This window comes from Triturus cristatus, chromosome 7, assembly GCF_964204655.1.
Source record: "Triturus cristatus chromosome 7, aTriCri1.1, whole genome shotgun sequence".
Taxonomy (NCBI): domain Eukaryota; kingdom Metazoa; phylum Chordata; class Amphibia; order Caudata; family Salamandridae; genus Triturus; species Triturus cristatus.
Window position 1 is genome coordinate 695,109,039 of NC_140590.1, and position 16,226 is coordinate 695,125,264.

General features: G+C 46.0%; 1 protein-coding gene across 8 annotated transcripts in view; it reads right to left on the reverse strand.

The window, feature by feature from the left end:
• The window catches only part of SDK2 (sidekick cell adhesion molecule 2), a 1,027,095-nt gene that overhangs the window by 98,496 nt on the left and 912,373 nt on the right, over positions 1 to 16,226 (reverse strand). For all 8 annotated transcript variants that reach the window (XM_085617351.1, XM_085617350.1, XM_085617348.1 and 5 more), the window contains 6 exons: positions 15,011 to 15,109; positions 10,078 to 10,272; positions 9,249 to 9,453; positions 5,653 to 5,756; positions 4,404 to 4,474; positions 860 to 995 (listed from right to left, as the gene is read on the reverse strand). In XM_085617351.1, coding sequence (XP_085473477.1) covers positions 860 to 995; positions 4,404 to 4,474; positions 5,653 to 5,756; positions 9,249 to 9,453; positions 10,078 to 10,272; positions 15,011 to 15,109 — 810 coding nt within the window. The remainder of the gene's footprint in view (positions 1 to 859; positions 996 to 4,403; positions 4,475 to 5,652; positions 5,757 to 9,248; positions 9,454 to 10,077; positions 10,273 to 15,010; positions 15,110 to 16,226) is intronic.

Genomic DNA, 16,226 nt, shown 5'->3' on the forward strand with positions numbered 1-16,226 from the left:
TGTCCAGTCAAATTGTTTATAATTGGTGAATTCGAGCCATGCAGTGTCATTAACCCGTTTACCGCGGCGTAAAATCCGCCGTGGTGCGGGCGTTTCCATGTGCGGGCGGGTCCGCATCGGCCAACGGACGTGCGCAACACTACGGAGGTAGGGCTCGCGACGGCCGTTGGCTGACACACGCAGCGAACGGGTTAATAATAATAATAACCCGGTACTTATAAAGCGCAAACTAATCACCCCTAAGGGTCTCAAGGCACTGGGGGTAGTTAGGAAGATTAAGCGAGCTATTGCCCAGAGTCACATGGTGCTGGGCTGAGCTGCTACCGGAGTCAGAGATCGAACCTTTAGCCACATGCTCCAGAGTCATCTGCCCTGGCCGCTGCGCCACACCTCTAGGCATGTTAATATAGAAAACACAAAACTGAAAGGTGTAAGGTGCACAACTGAACATGAAGGAGCAAGCGAACAATGCCATTGGACGCTGGAAAACCAGGACACAACAAACATTAAAACACAACATGAAAAAACAGCTGCAAGGTTAAAAGGTGAAACTGAGGGGACAACAGAGAAACCCAAATAATTACACAAGTTATGTGGCTTAAAAATATGTTGAACAACAATATTAAATAGTACTACTATACCTATAAACACATTGCACAATTAAAACATGATACATTACATTATTTACAAAAAGCAGTATAACATTCCACAGATCGAGAAAGGATATAATAAATAAACAATTATGCTTTCCAGCTGTTTCTCTTTCATGCCCTGGTGGGTTCAGCGGGCAGTGTGCCAGGGTTCATTCTAGTAGCCCCTTCTCTCCGATAACATCCCCACACAGATAGACGCTACTCACACGTAAGCTCAGTCCACTTAGCGCTGGGGTTGTTGATAGTGCGCGAGGTGAAGCTGCGGAGCCCGTCATACACCAGCTCGCGGTACCGGATGCGGTAACCTAACAGGATCCCGTTGATCTTGTCTTCCGCCGGGGCCTGTGGTAGACAATAAAAAGGTCAGAAATGAGCAATAGGCAGTCTGTTCTCTCAGGACTGGCTCAGTCCTAGGCCCCCCGTTGTTTAGACAAACTCTAGACTCTAATGACATTATTCAGTAACCGCTGAACACACCTTCTCCTCTGAAGAGGGTGAGTCAGGGAGAATGCGACAGGGTGGCCTGGGCGGTGAACTCTGCTGCGTTCATGGAGTTTGCGGAATTTTCTGCACTCTGTGCTCCGCGGAGCTCATGGAGTGCAGAAAACTCCACTTCACGTAGTGCAGTGGAGTTTTTTTCCCTGCTCGTGCTCATCAACTTACGGTTGGCGAGCGCGAGCTGCCGCTCGGGTAGAATGTCTACTCGAGCGGCAGGAAGATCAGCACGAATGGCACTGCACTCCGCCACTTGGGGATCTCTGCGGAGTTTTTTGCCACTTCATTGAGTAGCACTGAGAGACAGTTGCAGTGGTACAAAGAGAGCACTCTAGGGATATTAGCGCTGAGAAATAGATGCACTTGCAGTAGTACAGTGAAAGTCTCAAGAGTTAGATATGCTGACTGGGTAAAGCCAAGTGTTCCAGTGATACACTGGCTCTGTAACCGCAAGTGCTCCTAACGTTAGATAAACTGGCAATGCTGCTAGTCATAGATGACATGTTGTGTACCATTTCCTCTCAACAGAACCAATCCCCCAACATTTACATCCGAATTTAAAGTCAAAACATTAATGGGATAAAAGATTAGTTGGACAAATTCATGATGTTAACTTAAGTGTCCTTGGAGACGATCTGGTCAGATGGAATTTTTGAGCTGCTGTGCTTCAACTCTTCTACCTGGGTATTATTTCAACATGAACAGGGCACAAGTCCTAAAAAAAGAAGTGGGGGTACTAACCAGGTTAGGCAGGATGCAAGTGAAATCATGATGCATGCCATCACAACACATGATGTCATGACGCATGACACTGCATGTGCATCACAGGAAGTGACATCACAAGAAGTGACATCAGATATTAACAAATTAGATTTGGTGTTTGGGTTGTGCCAAAAAAGTGGCACAATCCCGACGCAAAATCTGGGCCTCAACTAATACAGTTATTTGTTTAAACCCTGCCACAAACAAATTGGCAACAAGGAGAAACATGGCAGTAGATCTGTTATGCTTAATTGGTTGCAAAGTCTACATTTTAGAATATTTGATTGGGTTAAGACATCTGCTGTGAAGGTGCCAATAAAACCTCAGGGAATAGTAATAATGGTGCGATAACTCTGGTAGTTAATGCACTTGCTGGAGAGATCTGTGTTTTGTAAAGTCCCAGATTTGATTCAAAGTAGTGGAGAAGGTAAATGTGTCTCCTGCAAAGCACATCATCTAACACGCAGATGACAGATTTTTATTTTATGTAGATAGTAAAGTGGGTCATGGCTTTTAACACAGAGATCCTTTTGTTACCTGCAGTTCACAAATTGTAATCCTTTTAAAAAACCACAGTGAGGAAGGACATGTGACTCATAAACATGTAACCCTCACTGTCTCATGTAACTTATCTTGTACACTGATTTACTCATGTACATGATTTATTGACAACGTATAATGTGTATTTTTGCGTAAAGAGCTCTGACTCCCTGCACTGGGTTGTATAGCGCCATAAAAGAAATAGAATAGTGCTATTGAAATTGTTATTTGTGTAACTACTGGGACAGACAAACACCCCTGACATTCTTAACATGCATGCATCTCTTATATGCAGGGACTGAACAAAGGCAAAAGCACGCCTCTCTTAAGTACCTGTGAAGAGATAACAAGCTGTGAGTCTTTGTTTCCCCTCCATGGCATTTACAATTAAGTGTGAGGGTCCAGGCCGCCCCCTGTCAGGATATTCAAATAAAAGGAGGCCTGTAGCCACTTAACTTTGGCCCAGCTGTGGGGGAGGGGGGGAAGGGGGCCCTCACCACCTGCTCGTTGCTGCTGGGAATCAAAAGCAGACAACGTGCAGGCGCTGCTGAACGTGTCCCGAATATCTGAAAATTACACTGGAACATGTTCAGTATATTTCTGTAGGGCCCAATTTCTTGGCAGGAGGGATGGCGTCCATCCTGTGAAAAGAGTGGGTGGGCACCGCCTACCTGCGTGTACCCCCAACTTGTGCTCTAAACACACACCTGTCCATCCTCATGATCTATTAATGGAGATCCCATTACACCACAACCATGTGTGGATATCTGTTATTTGGAGAGGCTAAACCTGCCTCTCAAGGTCGAAATCCGCACAATCAAAATCTCTGCCCTGCATGTGTTGAATTCCCCTTTTTAAAGTTTTTAGTGTCACAAGTGTTATCTTCGTAGCTTTAATCTGCTGAGGAAAAACCGGACGAAGGTCTATCTATTCTGTGGTTTATGGCACTCTGCTTCCTAAATGGCTTCCAAACGTCAAGCCCTAGTTGAAACAACTACTTGCCACATGGGGGGTGGGGAGGGGAAACTCCTGTTCATTTGTCTCAGGAAAAGAATCCCACGTTCGTCCTATGGTGTTGCTCCCGGTCCTCCCGAATCTTCCTTTATCCTGACTGTGACTGCCGCAGCCATCTTTCTGCTCCCTGCTAACCATGCCTTTACACTGGACACTTCTATGACATGCAGAGCCTCGTTCTCATGCCTGGCGCTGAGAAATGTCTGATTACCTTGCTAATTACTGTTAGTTTTGATTTCTGTGTCCATTTGAAGGTTGTCTGCAAACGTCCTCGTGACTTCAGATCCTGCATCTGTATAACTTGTTTCAGTTTCCTCACATGATCCCTACTGACTCCAGGCACACACAGACATATACATGTATGCCTTGCTCATTTAGTTATCGGGGATCCCCTTGTCTCCCATTTCTGTGAGTCACAGATTGATTTTTCTTTTTGTTTATAAACACTTTCAGGCCCCATATTGGTGGGTCAGCAGACTGTTTTTTAACAATCGTAATACCTGAGCAGAAGAGTTTGAATAAATGCAGTAAGATACACAGACTCCTTAACAGTGAAAGAGTTGTAGTGCTCCATGTTCTTACTCAGGTGGTATACTTTGAAGATATTACCATCAGTGTGGCTGAGTTAGGTGTACCAAGCGACTAATACCAAGTGGAAGATCTGTACGGTTAGATGTTCTAAAGGTTTGGTGTTTCTGTACAGGATGAAAGTGCTTGGGTGTCAGATACAATGACCAAAGTGAAAGTGCCTCAGGGTAACACATACTAAGTTGGTAAAATAAAGTGCTTGGAAGTTAGATATACTATCTGTAGTGAAAGTATTGAACGGCTAGACACTAGTCCACAGTAACTGTTCTCCAGAAACACAGAGAAGATGCTGAAAATGAAAGTGCTCCAGAGTTAGTTACACATAGAATTTAAAGTGCTCCAGGAGCGTACCTGCCAGCGGATTAGAACTGATGTTGTTGTGTGAGGCGTAACAGTGAGGATCGTGGGAGCTTCATCTGGAGCTGAAGAGGTAAAAAACAAACAGCTTTACAAACATAAACAGCAAGCTCTCACAAATGAAAACAAAAGGCAGCAAATGCCCCACTTTAAGGTCCGATTTGACCCACAACAGACTGCTGTGGATGGAGGCATCTCGAAGCTGCCATTGCGGCATAGGCAACGAGCATGACTGACATTTTCACGTGCCTCCAGCCAGTAGTGGGGATACAGTTCACCCTGTAGTGATCGAGCAGCCCTAACTTAATCACCCACGACTGTCAATCTTGCAATACACCATGATGTAACTTCCGAACAGCAAGCCTTGACCCAACCCCGATACCTTCTGAACCGAAAGCGTAGCCCACGCTAACAGCCCTTATCCTTTTAGTGCAATTCCTACCACTACTGGGGGAATGAGACGTAGAGTAAACATTTCAGAAGGTTTAAGGTCTGCCTTAAAAACTTAGGAGAAGCAGAAAAACAACTTCTTGAGTGTTAAGTGAGATTTGTCAATGTAATGAAGGCCACTGGTGAGCGATCTGGGAATTTCCATTTCATCGCATTCTGTTTATAGTTCTTACCCAATGAGGATAATCCAGGCCGACCGAGCAAGCATTATTCAATTCATAGAAACCAACGTGCTGTGACATTTAACCAGTTTCAAAGCGACGTTGGACAATGACTGCCAATGACCAGCGGTCTGCAGAGGCGCTTTGAAACCAACTATTAACACAGAGCACTATGGCGCCCTGATCCCTTCTACGGGCTACTGTAGGAGAGACCTGAAACATGGCGGCACTTCAGAACGGCTGCCTGGCCATCTTCAGTCACTGACTCAATTCCATGGGAGAACCTCTGTCATCTTCCAACAATGAGAACAGGAAACCAATAGAAGTCAGAAGCGAGAAAGAACATGTTAGCGGATGAATAGAAAAGACATGGCCAGAAAGAGAAGAGAGAGGGTGGCCGGGAGAGGTAAGAGAGCAAGAATAATGGAAAAGGAAAGAGAAAGACGGCCAGGACACATGCACCAGATGAAAGAAAGAACAGAGCCTGAGAGAGGAGGGAGCGTTAAAGAAGAACACCCTGCCATTATGTCTGCTCCTAAGCACATTGTGTCCATGAATTGTCCTTTTTAATGATTATGTTTTGCAATAAAAGTGACCGAAATAACAGTTACAAACGAAAAGGAGTGACGGACCGGCCTGCAGCGTGGTCAGGGAGTCGGACTCCTGGCTGTACTCGCTGTCCCCGATGTCATTCGTGGCCATCACCCGGAACTTGTAGGAAGTGAACGGCTTCAACCTGCATGAGGAGAGAGCGAGAGAGGTTGTCAGTGGCGCTGCCCCACCATTGACTCTTGACTCCCCTGTGGGCACCAGAGGGAGGGTGAGGAGGAACTGACCCAAGGCTACCTTAGAGACGGCCCTTTGCCCCAGCACTGACATCAGCCGGTATGGTGGACCGCTAGCTTTCAGCTCCAGAGTTCACCTACTTACTGTGGGAGGTGACTGCTGTCTTTGCTCCTGAGGGTGGCGGAAACTACCGTGAGAAGGAGTGAGATTGCGGAGTGCAGATGGTGGTTGTAGATGGACTCCTGGGAATGAATTCATTTGTAGGGGTTTCCTATAAATTGGTCGTGCTTGAAGGCAGGGAGCAAATATCAGCGCAATCCCTGATACAGAGATTTTTGTAGGCTCAATATAAGTTCTCTGAAGTTCTCGAAGCACCAGTTGCCCTCACCTTAGGACCTGAAGTTAGAGAAAGCAGGACGAAGCAGAGGGACGGACACTGGGGGCCGAGGACCACCTTAGATGAGAGTCCACAGGTAAGGCGCTGTTAAGCCAAACTCCTGCACTTCTTACTGGCAGTGTCATTCAGCGAGCTCACCCCACCTACGTAAGCTGTGAGGCGTTCATCCAGTGGTTAGGATTCTGGTACATGCAGCTTTTCTTTTCTGCATTATAAGCCCAGGCTACAAGCACTGCCCTTGTCGTGTGCAAGGAAAAAAGAGTCCCGGGTCAAATCTCGCTCACTTTAAAGTGCAGGGCCTCTGTGATATCTGGCTGGTGAGGGCGGTGAGGTAAGAGGGTGGGGTAGCACGTTATTTTATGTGACAGAAGAGGGCATAGGGATGATTGTTCTGTGTTTGGAGACAACAAACCGGTGTCTGCTCAATGCCATTAGAGATCTATTCAAATGATCATCAAGAAACATCAATACTGTGGTGGAGGTGCTATGCAGAACAGTACATTACCATATGCAATCTGCACGTGATTTGAAGGTTTTACTGTCTAGCCTGACGTCGAAGCTCATTTTATGTAAACATCAACATGAATTTCAAACAGATGGAGCAGCGCCTCACAAAACAGCTTACTGCGACTGCCGGGGAGCGGAAAGGACAGTATGTTACTTCCACCTAAAAAAGCTACAAGTCAAGCTTGTGCTGCTTGTTTTATGCTGGCTAAAGGGCCAATGTGGTTGATAATATCAAAGATCATGTAATTCAAACTACGAGTAGACAAAAATACTCTGGTGTGGATGTCTTTTAGAAGGCATGTCATGGTGGACAGCTTCCCAAGCACACGTCCCATGCTCGACTAGACAGAATCAAGGCGATAGGGTTGTATGACTTTACAACGCATTCCGTTGTAACGCATGCCTTTACCACGCATGCGTTACAATGCAAATGCCATCACCACGCATACCCTTTACCACTAAAATTCCTTTTACACGCATACTTTTACAACGATTTTCGTTGTTAAATTATGCATGTTAATGGCATTTTCATGTTAAATGACATCACACTAATAACGTACATTTAAATTTACCCCTGTGCGACACCACCCCCTTATCTCTCCTCTCCTCGATCTTCCTTCATGACGTTGCACGTCGTTAAGAGGAAGCGGAAGTGTCCTTCCGTTTCCCCTAACGACGCCGATTGCCTCCACATCTCTTTCTTTAAATGTCTTAAACAGGTGAGTTTTTTTATATTTTATTTTGGGGGCTGCCCCCCCAAGCCCCCTCTTTTAATCCCACGCTTTTTTGGGGGGAGGGAGACCCCCTAACCCCCTCCCCTTTTTTTCCTTTTACTTTTAGCACACATGGCTTTACTACGAATCTCGTAGTAAAGGTATGCGTGGTAAAGGCTTATCGCTGTAACCACGCATGCGTTGTAATGCATGCGTGGTTATGGTCATGTGTGGAAACCGCCGTGTTGTAGTGGCCGTTTCCTGGCGATAGTAGAAGTTAAGGTGGGAGTGAAACTGAGAGGCTGCGGTGTCTGTCCATTTCTTTGAACACTACTAGAGGATGGGCTAGGGGTATGCTAAAAACTGGTGCCGCAGGTTCCCTGCTCTGCACTTTCGGGTGCGCACTGTATAATTGAGTGCTTCTGAGAAAGGGATTAGTATGTGGCCTAACGGGGCAGAAGATGCCATTCCAACCTGGATACGGGGGGGGCAGCAATGTCTCTGAGGTCAAATAACCTGCAAAGAGCCCGCGTTAGAACCTCCCTTTGGAATGCCTGGATGGTTTGCTCTAAGCAGGAGGGCCGTTGCTATGGATGCTGAGGACACCTGACAGGGAGCAGGACTCACCCTTCCAGGTAGGGAACACAATTCTCCTAATGACATCCCCATTGCACGAAGGCTACGATGGCATTACCCAACAGTTGCCCCACTCCTTGCCCAGGTGGTGAGAAGACCGCATATAAGGTGGAAAGATTGCAAAATTCCACTAGTAATTGTATACTTGCTGAACTTGCCTCTAGTTTGCCAATAATTCTATAACGATTCTGTGACACTGCTGGGGGATCCGTGGCTGTAATTGCAGTGCTGCTCAATTTTTAACTCTACCTACAACCATGGTTAAAGGCTTTCTTTTGAAAGATGGGCAACCTTTGACTTCGGAGAGTGCTAAAGGGCTTCAGATCTGTTCTTGGACAAATGTTTCACAGAACTGGCTTAGCATCTGTGGCCTGTGCTGAAGCTCTCTGCATATGAGGCTCCCCCTGGGACAGTCCCTACAGGCTGTCCCCTCCCTCAGTGGTTGACTCCTGGACCAGGAGCCAGGTTGTTCCCTCCTCCAATGGTTGACTCCTGTACCAGGAGCCAGGGTGTACCCTCCTCCAATGGTTGACTCCTGGACCAGGAGCCAGGGTGTCCCCTCCTCCAATGGTTGACTCCTGGACCAGGAGCCAGGGTGTCCCCTCCTCCAATAGTTGACTCCTGGACCAGGAGCCAGTGTGTCCCCTCCTCCAATGGTTGACTCCTGGACTGAGGAAGAGGAGCCTATTTGCTACCCTCACTCAAGTCACTGTGAGATTACCCTGATCCTTCGAGGTGCTCTGTAAGCTCTTCAAACCCAGAGTTTCTGGGTGAGCCAAACAAAGAAGTCCTCCTATGAGCATTGGTGATCTTTTGGTGCTGGGGATATTTGAAAAATGTTCTGCAGAGTCTACTGCGAGATTTCAAAACTAAGATCCCGTGTTGTCTTGGAGCTGCCGTATGCTGCGATTCTGGCCCTGGTACATTGTGGGTTCTGGCTGTGGATGCATCCGTATAGCCCAGGGGGTATTCTTGGTCATCAAATTAAGAATATTCTGGAGTTCTGGCACTGGAGGTATTTTGGGTTCTAGCAGTAGGGATGTTCTAAGGTTTTTTTTTTACACCAGGGCTAATCTGTGATTCAGAGTCTGTTTTTTTGCAGGACTAAGAGCGTTCACAGTTCAAAACAGTGCTTGGCAGGAGACCATTAACCACAAATGACTTTGAGAGTACCGAGCTCCCACCTCACCTGTCCACGATGGCAGCAGAGGAGGAGTTATGGCTAGCTGCGGTGGAATGCACAGCCCACTCGCCATTCGGCAACTCCCGGTACTGGATGGTGTAATACCGGACTGGAGACAAGCCATCGCTGCCTGGCTCCCACGACAGCAGAACACTCCTCGCCATGACGTCCTCCTGCTGCACCAGTGGGGTACTGGGTGGCTGCGGGCGATCTGTAAACACAAGAAGAATGTGAGATACAGAGACGAAGATCTCAGCTAATATCATTGTATCGAACTACTGAAGGCGAAGGGACTTCTTTGACTGATGCGGTGTCACCCTACAGGTGAATGTTGGAATTGATACCTCCCCGAGCAATTTAGTCTCCTCCAATGGGTGAGGGCTGGAATGGTTGCCTTAATAAGTGATATGGTCGCCCCTCAAAGGCAAAGTCTGGGGTAGATGAGAGATGTGGCATTTTACCATTGGTGAGGTGTTGGATGAATGTCTTCTCAAGAAATATAATACCCAATATTAGCAATATCCTTCAAAGTGTAAGGCATCCCCCACCATCCAGCACAGCCATCTTCACTATAACAAATGTACTGCGAGACACTCCATGCCTACAGAGTCACTGGGTAGTGAAGGGACAGGCATCCCTTCAATACCAAGTTTTGGGCTGCAACCATGTAGATCCTGCAACATGGACCAGTGTCTGGAGCAATGAAGCAGCACCTGGCGCAGAGTGGAGACTCCCTGATACAATCATCCCATTCTTTCCTCCCCCGGTCACCATAGACTGACACATCCTTCAGCCGCTGCCCTATACGTGCTGCAGTCAAAGTGCCTGCACTCACCTCGTTTCTCTGTGGTCACCACCAGTGCCTCTGCTGCCTCGCCCCAGCCCTTCCTGGTCTGGGCTGTGATCCGGAAGAGGTAGACAGACTCTGGCCTCAGGCCTGTAGCGGTGTACTGCCGTACGCTGGGGTTCAGCACCTCCACCGTGGCAGTGTTGGAGGTAGTTGTGTTCAGGCGGTGGGTGATCTGGTATGCTACGAAAAGACAAGAAATCCTTGTCAAAGATATCAGCACTCACGCGCAGCACACACATCTCTGGACATCTGTAGGCTTCTGTGCAACTGTGGCATAAACACACACACACACCTTTGGAGATGCCAGCTGTTACAGAACCACACATTCACCACCTAAACAACCCTTATAACAGAAACAAGCACCTGCTGCCAGGAGCAGCTCCTCCGTTAGCCCTATTTAAATTACCACCAAACATGAAAAATAATATGGTGATATATTACCATTTTATTTTTCATCCTCCGTCAGAATGGGGGCGGGCCCGCTGCTGAATGACAGCAGCAGGGAGGAGGGTGGACTGTGTTTGCACTTTTCAAAGTGATCTTGTTTTTTTGGCCGGCCTTCTTGCGACAGCCAGCCACACATGCGCACTTTGAAACCTCTAACCCAGCTGTCTCAAGAGTAAGTGCAGGGCTCTGGTGTCCTTGGGAGAGACGCTTGAGGCCGCTCCAATTGGTGCCCGCACTTCAGTATCTGGTTGAGATGAGGTCCAAAGCTGAGGAAGTTGGTTAAGGTAAGTTTGTTTTAGTATTAAAATATCTGTGCACACCCAACCGCCCATCCCCCTCCCCGTAGATGTCAGCTGCCACTGCCTGCTGCTCTACATTTTAAGGACCAACAAAGGTCCTTTCTCCCCCCACTAAGGGCCATTTTTGATCCAGCATATGCAGATTCTAATAAAGAAAGGGTTTAAAAAATAAAAGCCTCTAAAGGTAACCATATAAACTGAATGAATCCTGTCTTTTAATAGTAATATGTCAGATAACTCAGTTAAATATGCCTTTCCTACATCCTGTATAAGCATGACAGAAGCCTGTGTGGGGTTGGACCATCATTTCTGTGGGGTCTCTCTTTGGTGTGTGATGGAAGAAGGGGCTCGGAATTAAGAAAACGTACCCTGGAGGATGCGCATACTGTATGTGGCACCACCTAGTGGAGTTACTGCATTAGCATCAAAAGAAAGAGTTCGGGACTTCTTTCTGTTTCAAGATTTAAAACATGTTGTAACAGGAGGGCAGGACCTCAAAATGTACAAAGCCAGTGGGGGCAAAGAGCCGGGCTTGCTCCATCCTTGCGACGGCCCTGATGCCGTGGCAAACACCAGTTGAAAAGTGCTCCCTGATAGAAAGGGGCATTTCAGAATACACACTTAGCTTTTTTACAGCTGTAATGGAGTTAGCATGAACTTTTGACTGAAACCGGAACTAAATATTTCCACTATTTTAGTAAAACAACTTTATGTTAACTGGTCAGCCCTAGAAAGGTGTGTGTATGCGCCACAGTATAGGACACAAAGCTTGGCCTCATGCTTGTAAATAATGTGCCAAAGAAAGCAGATGCAGGCAGGGTTCGTTCTCATGCAGTGAGTGACTCAGAGGTTTAGAATAGTGAAACGGGCAGTGCAATTAGCTTCTCTTGCTTTGCTTTGGAGAAAAATCTAAACTATGCGTTTTGGAAAATAAAAATCGAACAACATGAAAATCATGCTTTGGAGTACCTCAACATGATAATCATGCATTGGAGTACCTCAAGGCTCTGCACTTTCGCCCACTCTTTTCAACCTTTTATGGAACCGCTCTCCGATATTCTGAACAGCTCTAACATCCAGTACCATATGTATGCTGATGACACACAACTATATTTGAAGATCGCCTCTCCAGATGACAGAACATCTCTAAATGATGCACTCCTAAAAACTCTACAATGGTTAAATCTTAACCATTAAAGACCCTCAAAACTGAATTCCTTCTGATTGTCCCCCGCGACCACTCTGCACCTACCCTGGACTAGCTCAAACATCTTAATGCGCTTAACTGCACTCTGCATGTTGTCGACTCGGCTAAATATTTACTTATAACCTTGGACAAATACCTAAATATGCAAGATCACATTGGTGCAACTATTAGTGGAGCCAATCTTCAGCTCAACACCCTTAGGAAAATCATGCCTTTCTTTCCACCTGAGGACATACAGCCTGCTGTACAATCCCTAGTTATATCAAGCCTGGAATATAGTTTGGTGACCCTTGCTGGGCTACCTAAAACTAGCTTGGCTCCGCTTAAAGCCACCCTGAAAGCTTCAGCCAGACTCATCACTGGCTCCAGAAAACATGACCACATCACAACAGACCTAATTCAACTAAATTGGCTGACCATTGAAGCGAGGATCAGGTTCAAGATAACTTGCCTGATACAAAAAGCTATTCATCACAACACCCCTGCTTACCAGGCAAAAAAACTTGAGCTATCGGGATCGAGTCAGGACTTAAGAAGCTCTAACACCCTATTATTGAAACCACCTTAATTCAACAAGAAAATAACTTGCAATCGTGCTTTCTCTGGTCTTGATCCAAGAATATGGATCACTCTTCCCCCTGAGATCAGGACCAACCTATCTACTGCCTCTTTCAAAAAACATGTCAAATGGCTACTCCTGAATGACTTGCAACACCATTAACCCTGATACTAACGGTATCTATTTCTGTCTCCGTTCTGGATACTCTGTTTAACATATTTTTGTGTTGTTGCTTCTCTGCTGAAACCTTACAGGTCCCACTAGATCTAGATAGACAGTATCCCCCTGCCCCACTTTGCCCTTTTGTGTCCCCTCTCTTGACCTTTTGCTTGCTAAGTTATCTCTTTTGATCCATTTTGTTATTGTACTCATACTTTTGCCACATTGTACAGCGCTCTAATACCCATCTGGGTCTTGTTTACGCTTTATAAAACTTTTCAAATAAATAAATGTTATGCTTATTAATGTGAAGAGGACCCCATATAATATCCTGAAATCTCTATATGCTGTATATATTTTCATTAGGACGCCACAAAATACTTTCAGTAGTGGTTGGCGCCTTGTGATTGGTTAATCAACTGTTTCTGAAAACTGGAGTGAAGGTTACATTTTGCCTGTGATGGAATCCAGTTGGTCCAGCTGACTCAGAGAAAAGGAACTCAAGAAGCTTAATTATGTAGATGGACGTGTCTGCCTTCACTGCACTTCTCTTAAAGGCAAGCACTAGCCAAGTTAGCAAGAAACTACTTTTCCTTTTAACATCACATAGGTTAGAGGATGATTTTACTTCTAACATCTAAAAAGACCCCTTAAATGACTTTATTCCATACAGAATGGCATCTTCGCCTATCACATACAACATAACGTTTACCCAGTGAATACAGATGATAGCTACTCACGATTACAGAGGCATAGATACATGCATGGGAGATGTTATTATCTTCTAATCAATTTGATTTTTTCTGATCAACACTCAGAAGGATTTCTGCCTTCAGGGGATCTTTGTGACACAGAAGCAACTTTAGCCTAAAACGTGCGACATTTCCATTGGATACAACCAAACTCTAGGAATACAGAGTTGATGGTTATAGATGGACTTAATATTTCCAGTTGACCCCTTCCTTTGTGACCCCCGTCCTTAGGGGCCCTTCGGCTCCTGTTCAACCCATTAAGATCTCTAGTCTTTCAGAGTGATAGCGCTATTGTTGTTCCTCCAGAGAAGGACATTGGCTGCTTCCGTCTTCTCCATTTTCCAGGTTTAAGAAAGAACCCTCCTTTCTTTCAATTGACACCAAAACCCTTATCAATGTGCTTATTTTACCCATAACGGATTATGGAAATTGCTTTTCCCCGAGGCTGCCTATCATCTTCAGCGCCTTCAGCCACTTCAGAATGTAGCAGCGGGGGAAGTCTTTTAGCATTCAGCTGAGTGAATCTATCTCAAAATATTACTCAAAGGAGGAAGAGAGAAAAACTTAGCCCTGGCAAAAATGGTCAGACCAGCACTTAAGAGTAGGTCGCAATTATGATCATGCCATTCAGGTGTTGCCACCATACTCTTTCAGCAGTTGCCTAGCCTGCAGCCTACTGGACAAATTCCAGAGAGCCAGAATGGCCAGCCCGGCCTCACTGTGCTCTCCTCTTGGGCTACTCGAAGGAAGAGCATGCAGGTGAAAGTGCATGAACCTGGCTAGGCCCATCTTCGAATGACAGAGCCAGGACTGCCGCAAATTCTTTTTGGTGATGCCTCGACTCTCTTTTGATAGGGCTTGGATAATAATCAATCCATTGAATCTTAGTTATCCCCATTTAGCAGCTACCAATAAGAGGTTAATACTAGCTACAACCTAATGGACTCAGAGTCACATAAACAATTGCATCTATTACTTGTTAAAATGCATTATTTATTTCTACAGCTAAGCAGGTTACAACATTGCATACACTTTCACATACTCATAGGGAGGGACTCATACAAGATGGCCGCACAGTAACCCTACAAGGACACACCAAGAGTCAGCAAACATGTTAGAAGTGATTAAGCAGGTAGCCACATCTGTTGCAAGAAAGCAGTCTTCCTTTCTTGCTATCGTTATTTCTGCAGTAAGACGTTTCACAACTGAAGACACTTGTAGAGAGTCATATCTTTTGAAAGACCTTTCCGTTCAAAACCAGTCAGCCAAAGCGGAGACTTGTATCCTGCAGAGACCAGCATGCTACACGTAATGTGTGCTGCTAGACCTGGGGAGTTTTCACATACCTTTACAGACAGTGACCATAGACAAATATAGAAAATACGTCTCGGGAAGGCACTTTTGCCAGTATCCCCCATGAGCCTTTCAAGTTATTGTTCTGGTACACCCCCCAAACAATCTTTCCACAAGAAATGCCAGAAAACCTCCTACTTACCGAGTATGATCCCATTGGGGGCGGCCGGAGGTTGCCAGATTAGGCGAACTGAGGTAGTCCTCACCTCAGGAAACAGGATTCCAACAGGAGGCCCTGGCACTGGAAAGCAAACATTCAGGATGTCAAATAGGGTTCAAGGTGTAGAGAGCACCTAGTAGTGAAAGATCAAGATCTAGGAGTTGGCCTAACGGCTAGGGCGGTCGACCTCGAATCGGGGGAACCGTGTTCGAGTCTCGGCAATGACGCTAAAGATCCTGTGATTCTGAGCAAATCACTTATTCTCCACGTGCCAAACAAAAAAATGAATGTGTCCTCATGTAACGGAACTGGTGCTATGTAAAGCGCTCTGATACCCAATACCTTCGGGTCAAGTTTGCACTATATAAAACTCTGTAAAAAAAAATAATAATAATACAAAAATAAATAAAACAAAAAACCTGGAAGTTTGCCATTCTGCATTATTCTCATATATTCACCCCGTGCCACCCTTTGCCACACAACTCAGCCAGGGAGTGGAGGGAATGTAAGTAAACTGTTGGTCATTTTCTCCAGATCCTGTCGGTTGAATGAGGATAACTAGCAGTTCAGAGGTGATACTACATAGCATCCATACTGGCCCCAAGATTATGGATACTAGCAGCCATTGCACGTGCATGTAAGAGCAGTGGGGCCAAGATGGGGGGGGGGGGTAATTTCGACAGATGACAACAAGGGAAAATTAAATAAATAATTAATTTTTCCTCGTTGTCGTCTGCCGAACGCCCCCACCCGGCCCCACTGCTCTTGACTGCATGGGCCGTGGCTGAATACTAGATCTGCTCTGGCTACACCTCATGGTTTTCTGTAGTCTCCAGTGATAACTGTGGTTGTGCATTCAAGGCCTATCTCTATGAAAGTGTACCTGTGCAGTTTGGTCAAGCAGTTGCAAGAGTTTAAAGCAGCATGCCTACTGTGCAAAAGCTTCTGATCTTCGGCCTTCAACAGCAGCCATTGGTGGTCACAGGAGGGATACAAATGCATCTCACTATGCAAAGGTAAGGGGTCGCAGGAGCAAACTTTATGTCACTCCAGACAAATAAGTAGTGTGGGGGAAGTGACAGCCGTGGGGCTGCATGGTCATTTATGCAGGGTGCCTTGGTGATGACACTGCCTGGAATGCAATGTCATTACCCATGGTACTCGTCTGCACAAAAACACCCTGTGGGCTCCAGGGTTG